The 10,815-nt window shown below is 34.5% G+C and overlaps 1 protein-coding gene and 2 long non-coding RNA genes across 3 annotated transcripts in view; 1 reads left to right on the forward strand and 2 right to left on the reverse strand.

The window, feature by feature from the left end:
* The window catches only part of Deaf1 (deformed epidermal autoregulatory factor 1), an 8,547-nt gene extending 1,423 nt beyond the window's left edge, over positions 1-7,124 (reverse strand). The window contains exons 1-3 of the mRNA XM_018446595.1: positions 6,683-7,124; positions 1,083-1,574; positions 316-774 (exon numbers count right to left, since the gene is read on the reverse strand). Coding sequence (XP_018302097.1) covers positions 316-774; positions 1,083-1,574; positions 6,683-6,949 — 1,218 coding nt within the window. The 5' untranslated portion in view covers positions 6,950-7,124. The remainder of the gene's footprint in view (positions 1-315; positions 775-1,082; positions 1,575-6,682) is intronic.
* Positions 7,112-8,052, forward strand: LOC108721826 (uncharacterized). Its single transcript, XR_001936591.1, has 3 exons — positions 7,112-7,177; positions 7,573-7,794; positions 7,994-8,052. It is a non-coding gene; the product is annotated as an uncharacterized lncRNA (long non-coding RNA).
* LOC108721825 (uncharacterized) lies at positions 7,997-8,730 on the reverse strand. The gene is made up of 3 exons (XR_001936590.1): positions 8,707-8,730; positions 8,199-8,464; positions 7,997-8,061 (listed from the first exon to the last, which is right to left on the reverse strand). It is a non-coding gene; the product is annotated as an uncharacterized lncRNA (long non-coding RNA).
* Between the last annotated feature and the right edge of the window lie 2,085 nt (positions 8,731-10,815).

The following is a 10,815-nucleotide window of genomic DNA, read 5'->3' on the forward strand; positions in this document are numbered from 1 at the left end:
TCTTCTTATTTAATTGATTAATAAAAAATTATTTTGACGGTTTATTATGTCTATCCATAATAATTACATATCGCCATTATTTTTATGTGGTATCAATTTTTCAGATAAAGTGTCGAAGATCTAGATGGTCCATATATAATAGAAATTGTAACATCACTTTGAAAATTTGACTCACCTAATTTTATCTGTACTTATTGTTAGAGTTTAAACTCTTCTAATTACATTTATATAAGAAAAGATATTTATAATACAAAAAATATAATAATGAAAATAGAACACAAACAAAAATATTTTTTCTGTGGTTTTACTATTTACCTTCTTATTATGTGAATCGGATGCTGGTTGTAATCCAACAGTTTCAATGACATCTGCCCTTCCTCCAAGTTGCGCAACTAATGCCTGCTCCCTTCTCTGCTGCCTGTTTAACTCCTTTGCTTCTTCCAAAATACGTCTAAATTCATAAGCCAACTTTATCATTTTGTTTGACATTTCATCCAATTTTTTAAAAACTTCATCACTTTGACAGTTTTCTGTTTGATGCGCATTCTGCACCGTATCCTGTTCTTGGGGTTGCTGTACAACTAATCCATCCGTAGAAACAAACTGCGGCCAAACCTCTTTATCAGGCACAACAACCTCGTCACCACTCTCATCGTTATTACTACCATCTCGTGAATTCTCGATTTTGTGCTTACGTGAGGGAGCCTCTCCATCTGGTGAATCCTTAGGTCTTTTCCGACGTTTGTACGGAGTAAAGAGGCGAACTGGTCCTGTCTGGATTAGATTAATGTAAACGGAAATTTTTATTTTATCATATATATATATATATATCAATTTTATTTCGAGCATATATATATATATATACATATATATCAAAGTCATACGGAAAAGGTCCCGTTAGTACATATTTCGATAGCACACATCCACTCATATCGGCTGGAGTCTAGAGCTTTTCCGCCGTCCACACACACAACTAACCACAAATTTTTATATTAAATTAGCCAAATTGGCGATGTGAACTATCGAATCCTTCTCCATATATTGATACGTATGGAATATTAAATCACGAGTAATTTGCTTACCGCACTTTCGTCATCACAACACGCCGCGCAAGTGCAAGAAGTAGCGTGAGGCTTTAAAATTTGTTCATCAATAAGAGTTTGCAAACTTCTTCCGCCAAATCGAATACTTCGTTTCCAATCTTTACTGGATGCTCTACCACAGAGGGCCTCAAACTCGCTAGGTGTGTACCAATCCGAGCCGAGTTTGATACATCGTCCCCTACCGCCAGATCCGAATCTATTCTTGTGCAACTCCGCATTTGTGTTTTTACATCTGATAGGTAACACTGCTAAATTTGCCGAATCTGACCAGTTATATATCGGTTGAGAACTGGGTGTGGATACATGTATTTGTTCCGATTCCGTTTCATCTGTGCTGTTCTGAATCACTATATGGGTCGCTTTCAGCTCACCATTCCAACGTAGAGGATCCGAATCTTTGTCATGACGTGATTCGCAAATAAACCCGTTATCGACACATAGCATCTGCTTAAACTGTCCCGAACCTGGCAACTAGAAATGAAAAATATGTCTAGGTATATACAATTTTAAACGTGTGATATTAATTAGAAAAACCAGCATACACTTATCTGAGGTATGTTTTGTTATAAAATCTAATTATTAAATGCATATTATACGATTAATAAAGAGATTTTACAGCTAAATAAACTTAAGAAATTAAACATTGTTTGTTCTAATTTGATCTTACGTCAAAGGACAAATTGTAAGTTCTTAGATTGTACCTTTAATTACTGTTATCATTCAAATTATGTAAGAATTATAGTACATATAGGGATTGCGCGCTAAAACACTTTTGTACAGAAACCATTTTTGTGTTCAATCTTAATTTACACTGGGTCTACAATAGAAGTTGTAGTGGTCGTAGGGTCTTAAGTCGTAGAAAATTAACCAATCATCGTCGAATACGAGAAAAATAATCAACTATGATTGGTCAATCTTCTACAACTTAACATCCTACGACCTCTACGACTTCTCTATTGTAGATCCCGTATTAAGTATCCACCAAAGGAACATAAAGTGACATTTGTGTTTCCATTTGTCTGTTTCCGTAAAAGTATATTTCTCGATGTTACTCATTATCGAAACAGAAATATAAGTTGTCTATTTTCATATAAGAGAGTAAGATCAAAAGAAATATAGACAACAACGGATAACATATTCCTAGAAATTGTGTTGCTTAAGTGGAAATGCTGTCACGTTCCATCATGTTCTGTCGCTTGTTGGTTTCGTTTTTTTTTTTTTTTTTTTAAGGCTCAACATGGAAAAGAAGTCCATTCTAAATTAGAACTGTGAATATAGACAAAGTTTTGAATATGTCCATCGATAACTGTTCTATAAAAAAATGACTTTTTTCGAACATTAGAATAAGACTAGTGACTTTTCTTTAATTTTTTGGATGCTGAATATGAATGCGTTTTCCAAATTGCACCATCATATCAATTTTGAGAAATTCGCAATTATAACAAGAGCTACTTTTACGTACTTTGACTTACTACTCATATTAGAACTACGACATATGCCGAAGAAGTTTTAATGCAATAAAAATTAAATTAAATATATCGTTAGGATTTTCAGCTCTCTCAAAAGGATTTTTTTAGTTAGATATAATTAATACGACATTTATGGTTAAATATGGGGAGTTTTATAAAAACTTATGAATTAGACATTGATGATTTATCAAATATTATTTCAATTGCATTTGTTTTAAAGTTTTTTTAAGTTGTAGAATACAAATCCGATGTCAAAGTTGACAAATTAAAAATGTTTATTCAATATAATGGATGTTAAAACTTAAAAAATGTCAATTGTTATAAAAATTTATATCTACAGATCTTTCATGATTTTAATGGGTCAATTCTATAAGCAGAATCGTAAGACTCGTAACATGTTCTCGTAAAATTTGTATATATAAGAACTTATGACTAGTATTCTAATTTTATGCGTATGTATCGTAAGACGTACAATTATTCGTAAATATCTATAATTTTTTATAAATTTTATGGCTAGTAAGAAGCTGTCTGTAAAAATATTGTATAAAGGTATAATCACTTAAAAATTCTTACAAGTGTTACAGGAATATGTTACGAGCCTTACGATTCTGCTTAGAATTTAGGCATAAATTTGTCAAATTTGCTATTGGATTTGTATGCAGCAATCTAAAAAAAAGTTTAAATGAACATAATTGACAACTTTAGAAAATCGTCAATAACTTAATTCATAGACCCCTCAATAGACCCCATATTTAACCATAAACATGTTATTTATAGGGCCGTTTCTACCAATTTTGGTTTTAACTCCAGTTTAGTGAAACTTCAGTTAAAATTAACTCTCAGTTTAATATATTGATTGGTTTCTACGAACACTCCATCTAGAACGTTTAGTTAAACTTATAACTTATGCTACATATCTTTAGGAAACTTAATAGAGTTTTTCATTGGCAGAACTAGTGCGCACTCGGTGCACTTTAAAGCTGTTGTACACAAATCGACATAAAGATGTACGTTTAAAAAAAATATAGGGGGGAACACAAATTAAACCGCGAAATATTCAATACATTTTATCGTGCCATTTGACGTTTTGACAACGAAATTTGTGTTGCATGCCATTTCGTTATTACTTGCTTAATTGTGAAAATGTGACTTGTCTCGTACTTATGAAAGTCCTAAAAATGAACGGAAACTACAGTTATCTTGTAATTTTATACGTAAAAGTGTATATTTCAATCGTTTCAACAGCTGTCAGACTGTGCGTTTCCTGCCCGAAAAGAGGCTCCCACTTTACGTGCCTTTTACGTGTCATTTCCTGACTGTCGAAGGAGGAAAGGACGGTTTTCGTCGAATTCTCACAAATGTTTTAAAGCGATCTCGTCATTTAGATTTATTCAAATTGTCTTTATTTACAATTGGCATGCAACATTAACGCGTCATTTTTCGCTTCTGACGTCACGATTCCAACATAGCCGCAGCGACTACTTAGGAGAATTTCGAAATTAAGATCTTATTTATCATTTCTTACAAGGGAAGTTTCACAACTGTCCGGAACCGATTTCATTCTCTGAAATATGTTGTTAAACACGAAAATCTAAGACACGTATTTTTTTATACATACTAACTCATGTTTAAGGGGTGACACAGCCCTTTGAAAAAAAAACGGTATTTTTCTTTCGAGGCGAATATCGTCGGAAGTATAAAAGATAGAAAAAAATTTTTTTAACTAAAGTTGTACGGTTTCAAGAGTACTTCAATGTTGTGAAGAAAAAAATTTTTTTAAATTTTTTTTGTTAATTTTAATTGTTAAACAAAAAGATTAAAAAAAATTTTTTTCTTCACAACATTGAAGTACGGTTCGGTCCGGACAGTACGCCAAATGAATGCTTCTACTGCTTCCTTACATCGCGCGTCATCGTCATCACGCACGGTATATTTAGTAGTAAGAGGGAGAAAAAAAAGATCACGTCCGTCGATTAAATTCCTCGCGTCTTAGGCCGATATAAGGTGCGTTCCCAGTGTTGTGCATAGATGATTTAAAAATTAACTAGGTAAAGGTAAGATGAAAATTTGGAAATTTATCTTAGATAGGATAAAGATGATTCAATTAAATTCATCTAGATAATCTAGATAAATTTATCTGAAAATTCATCTGAAATTTTTCAAATAATTTTTTTTTATTTTTAAGATTTATACTTACAGTTACAATAAATAATATTCATACGAAAGGCTATAGGAGTCAACTTCTGACTGTTAAAAATTTCGAGACGTACATTTAATTAATAATAACATATGATTTCGACTCCTGTTTGAGTCATCTTCAGCGTTATAACCTTAATATTACAGCAATTAATATATCGCAGTAAATATCTTTAATTTTAATTTGCGATGACGTTCTGCAATTCTCGTGTGATTTACTATTACTTTGTACGTGACTTGTTGACTCCGTGAGGTGAGCACAATTTTTATTTCTGTTGTCTTCTATATTATTCACCTTCTTCAACGATTTTTTTGAATTTTAGCTTGAGTTTTTATCCACAACGGTCATATCACAAAAGGAGAGAAAACTTTGAAGACATTGATTGCGATATATTAATTGCCGTAATATTAAAAGGTTGTAACGCTGAAGATGACTCAAACAGGAATCGAAACGTACGAAATCGTATGGTATTATTAATTAAATGTATATCTCGACATTTTTAACAGCCAGAGGTTGACTGCTATAGCCTTTTAATGGTATGAATTTTTTTATTGTTTGTCGTATCAATTAAAGAAGTCTATAACTTATTAGTTTTAATTTAATTTCATTATTACTCACACAGTTAATAAAAAATATAAGATTTTACCATTTGTTTTATCTTTTCTGTGGCTGAACTAGTGTACGTACACTTTTGGAACTTAAAATGAGATAGGTATTATATGTCTGATATTTGGCGAAAGAAAGAGAATTCTATGCACTACAACTCTCTGCACGTCTAGTGCAAAAATAAAAAACAGAGGGTCGATTGTGTATCTAGAAATAAGGTAAAAATTGCAAAAGTGAGCAAATTCACTAGAATAGTTATAATTTAATTGGTCAATATTTAGTGAATTTGCTCACTTTTGTAATTTTCTCCTCATTTCAAGATACACAATCAACTCTCAAATCACTTGAGTGCAAGTGAGTAGTTATATAAGGTCTGTTCGTGTTGCATGAAATCCCCAAATATTTTTGCACTTAAAATAAGATGGATATACATATATTTGGCTTTGAAAAGAGAGACAGCGAAGGTGCCGAATACAAAAAGTGCAAGCAACGCGAACAGACCTATCTACTATTGGATGCACCCACTTTCTCCTTGAGGCTGAAAATTTTTCTGCAAACATGAACTACATAAAGGCGAATATTTCAATATTCAGCACATTTTTAGTAAGGTAAAATATAAACTAAATTATCTAAACGTCATTCTAAATATAGATAAAGACGACACTTTTTTTTCATCTAAGATGCAGACTAAGATAATTAATATTTTTATTATCTAGATAAAGACATCAAAATTTCATCTAGATGATCATCTAGATAATTTTATCTAGATAAAATCCAACACTGTGCGTTCCACTTAATGTAATTCGCAACGTCGCGTGTATTATCTCATCCTTGTTTAATATTTGATGACAAGAAGGGCGCAATGATCGCAATGAATGTTAAATGGAACGCATTTATAAAGCCAGATAGCACGCACAACCCAGGTCGCAGATCGCGAGTGAACGTGTATTTCAGATTATAATAGATTGCGGGTCGTTAATATAAGTTGAAGGACACCCAAGTTCCCGCGTCTTGCAACCTATTATAATTAAAATACGTTTGTTAGGTTAGTTTCTAGTTTCGCGACCTTCGTTCCGCATGCTATGTAGATCGGGCTTAATCGCACGCGCGCGTGAGAGTGAGAGAGAGAGAGAGATTCTTATACTTAAGAATGTCTCGAGTACAGTCTCAAAGTATCATGAACCAATCAGAGAGCCGCGCCGCGGCTATTAAGATATTATTTAAGATAGTTTTAAAATAAGAATACCGGCCCTAGAATCGCGCGAGCATTCTCAAAGAGTACTTGCGTCGGAGCCCTATGGACACACCTGCAGTTGATCCGAGGTGATGACGTTGAAAGTCGTGCCATTGGTCGAGTTCGCTACGCCGATGATGGAGCCCACAGGAAGAGAGACTGGTACGCCGACCCCAGGTACGCCCGGAACACCCGATACCGTAGTGACACTCGCCGTGACCGCGACAGGATGTGCCTCGTGCTCACTCGTCAGCGTAGCCGCCTCCTCGGTCTCGCTCGTCAACGGTTCGGACATGTCCGGTAGCACGGCGACACTTTCCGATGTTTGACTCTCCTCCATTTCGGCTGTTCTCGCCTCGTCTCGCCTCGTCTCCGCGCCTCTTCGCCAGTTCTCGCACTCCTTACCGCAGTCGCCTAGTGCAGTCGCCACCGTAGCGCCGATACCTCACCGATTTGTCACCGAGCGCTGAGCACGATTCGCTTAAGTTCCTCGTTCGTTTGCGCAATGGTATCGGCGCTGATCGGCGCACGCTTAGCGGGACCGAGCGGGACGCTGCGTAACGACGGCGTACGTACATACTTACATACTCACATACTTACATACGCTACTTCTAATCTAGACAGCAAAAATCTTCAAAGGCATCATCTTTCCTTGCGCCTGTATATGTTTCCGTATTATTTTTCTACATATTATGGTTGCAGTGTTCCAAAATTGACTGTCAGTACTGAAAATCTATACATACAGTGCACGTGACGTAAACTGTAGAATTTCAGCACTGGCAGTAATTTGAAATGAAACGCAAGTCGCGACCCAAGTACGAGGGTCGTTTGAAAAGTTTTGAATCTCAATACGAAGATGGCATTACTCGTCAAAACCATTTTGGTATTACAATCGTACACTGCCCGTCAATGATTCGCAGGGTCGTGCAGTAGCCCTGACTTATCGGCTTGATTTACTCGTAGGGTCGATAACGCGCGCACTTCGGAAAACGCACGGAAAGGGAGTTCATTAGCAGTATATATGAATACGAAATAATATGATTGTTCTGATGATGACATATTGTTACAAGTTTTAAGTCAGATTGATGGCAAATAAGGACCATTGCTACTAAAACCTCGTGTACAGAATTACGTTCAAAACGTAGTTTCTGTATTATCAAATGTAGACTTTAAATCACATTTTCGGTAAGAAAAAGTTATTTATGTATATTGAAAATATACTTAATAAAATACATGTAATATTCATTATTTGTAGTAATGTATGTACCATATCCCTATATATTACTTTATAAAAAATAAATGTTTAATACTTTTAAATGTTTATTTTTATATTATTATATTTATTTTTAATTTAGTTAATTACAAACTTATTTGTTTTTAATAGAATGTCTTGAGGAACTTTCGATTGGTTGTTGACCGTAGTAGGACCAAAGTTAGAGAAGAAATCAAATCCTGAAATCAAATCCTGATTTTTATTGAAAATCTCGTGCATTTGCTGTTATAAATAAAAGTGAAACAAACCACTTGTACATTCTTATTTTCATTACATTCACTGTGCATACAGAATAAATAAATATAATAATGCTTACGTCATAATACTGTCATGTTCGTCTATCATTACCAGACGTATTATTATGATCTGTAATCTTCTTGTACATTAGTTTCAAGGCCGTTAATTTTGATGCACATTGTTTTGCAGAAAACATATAGTCATTTTCAGCTAGTCGTTGAGATATATTTTCAAAGACAGTCTTTTGCTTCAGTTTGCCACTTTTGCTACAATTGCCGGTTCATAATCTGCATATATTGTAATTGTATTATATAAACATTTGAATACTGTTCTTGAACTATGAACCTAAAAAATAAAATTTTCAAATGGAACAATACAAAAAATAAAGTAATACAACAATTAAAAAGTATACAGGGTGTATCTGAAATAACGTACACTAATCATACAATGCTATTTCTAATAAAAAACTGAGTTGAAAAGTCCTCTACCATTTTGCAATTTTCGCAATAGTTAACAAGATATTAATTACTAAAAATCGCTGAATATTGGTTTTCAATAATTTTTTACTCAAATACTATCAAATTTACAGAAAAACTGCATCAGACAAAAATCATTTTGTTTGGAGGAGCGGGAGACTCTCTGTTCATCATGGATGTTTGTTCGGCCATCTTTAAACTCCCTACACCACTTTGTCACTTTATCACATCACATCGCCATAAACAGAAATAATTTCACGGTGGATGTTGGCGGGCTTTTCATTTTTAGCGATAGCGAGATATCGGATGACAGTTCGCACTTCACACTTGGCGGAATCGGGAATTGCCGGGTTCATGTTATAACAAGATTCTGGCTGCGGTCCACTTGACGCTACAAACGCTTTGAAGTGTTTGAGTGACCAATCAGAACAAAGAATTTTACGAATTGACTAATCAAAGAATGCTTCGAAGCGTTTGTAGCGTCAAGTGGACCGCAGCCTCTGACGCAACCAGTCAAGCTACTGACCCCCTCCACCGCTTGTTCTCTTCATTGAAATCACCCCTCCAAGCAGGTGTGCCAACTTTGAAACGAAAGATTTCCCTCTGAGCTACAGACACGTTGTAATCTTACTTTCTGAATACGCCTCGTATATATGTACATACAAGCGGTGGAGGGGGTCAGTACATATTTATGAATATTTATGTACGTTTATACATATTTATACATATTCATGCATGAAAAATTTTTTTATCGAGACTACGTAAAGAATAAACATAATTTTTGTATAATTATATTAATTATTATTAAAACATTACGAAAATTTTTTAATAAATAAATAGTAGAATTGTATATGACATTATCGTTGAACGGATTCCTATAATCGGTGTACTTCTATTTTCATTTTTTCAAGATTGCTACAAAAAGTAAAATTTCTGTATTGCTCGTTTTCGTTAGCAATTTTCCTTTATTAGTTATACGCGTTTCCGCACTAATTGCTGCAAATCTTCTTCTTTGCATAATGGCTCCTGCCTTCATAACGAAAGGAGACAATATGGCCAGATCTCATCACAAATAGCAAATAGTATTGCAAGGTACGTTTAACGCCGGGCCCATCTTTTCAAAAATATAATGAATGATGCAATGTTCGAGCCGAAACGTCTGCTCCGATCGAACGATCTTTCGAGACTCACTGCTGCAGATCGTAATCTAGTATCTTTTCTGGCATCTTTCCTCATCTGACGATATAACATCTACACGAGACAAGCTTGTTAAAGAATAAAATGATATCTACGCCGAGGGACATATCACTTTCGAGTCACAGTGCGAGTCGTAGTGAGTCGGTACGTTCAAGAAATAAGTCAGCGCGCGAATCAACGAGCACAAATAGCGAAAATCGTGCAAGGAATTAGTAGAGGCCAGTGAAAATAAAGAACGAGACAAAATCGAGTCAGCGAGTCGAGCAACGATGTTTATTAAAATTTATTTCGAGAATGAAATACCCCTCATACGCTTCATTCGTAATTCGGAACGCACCCAGCTAAATCAATATCGAACTATGAATGTTTCTTCGCTGGCTTTTTTGCATAAATCGGCGGAGGAATTTCGCTAGCGATCAAGCTTTGCTGCATGAAATTGTACCTACGTAGACTAGACAAGGATGAACATTCAAAGTTGATTGAAATCGGAATATCCATTTCAATCTCCGGCTTCGGGGCCTCCGGGGTGCCCACTCTCAGGTTTCTCTCTGCGCGGTACAACTTCCAAAAATAAAAAGAAAAGATGAGAAAGATGGAATTTGAGAGGAGAGAGAAAAAAAAACAGAAATGTTTTTTCGCAAACGCTTGTAAAAGTTCGTCAATAAAGCCAACCGACATATGCGACTTTGTATATTATAAAAATTAGTGACCTTCTAAAAATCTCTTGATTTTTCCAAAAGCGGAAGCGTAATTGACCATCAGCAATCGGTGCGTAATAAAAAAATTATCTAATAAATATTTAATAAATACTTATAATAAACACAAAGGAATGTAATATATTACAAAGATTTTATATTTATATATATATATATTTCAAGTATTATGATTGAATTTTTCGTATTGTTCTCTAAAACTTTAGAAAAATCTCAAGAAAAATCTCAAGAAAATTATACTGTTGTCTTGAATATCTCATTGATCGGATGGTCCAAAATTCATTCGATTTCCATGAAAATCGATATTTGT

Source organism: Mycetomoellerius zeteki, unplaced genomic scaffold (assembly GCF_001594055.1).
Source record: "Mycetomoellerius zeteki isolate Tzet28-1 unplaced genomic scaffold, Tzet1.0 scaffold182, whole genome shotgun sequence".
In the NCBI taxonomy this organism is placed as follows: domain Eukaryota; kingdom Metazoa; phylum Arthropoda; class Insecta; order Hymenoptera; family Formicidae; genus Mycetomoellerius; species Mycetomoellerius zeteki.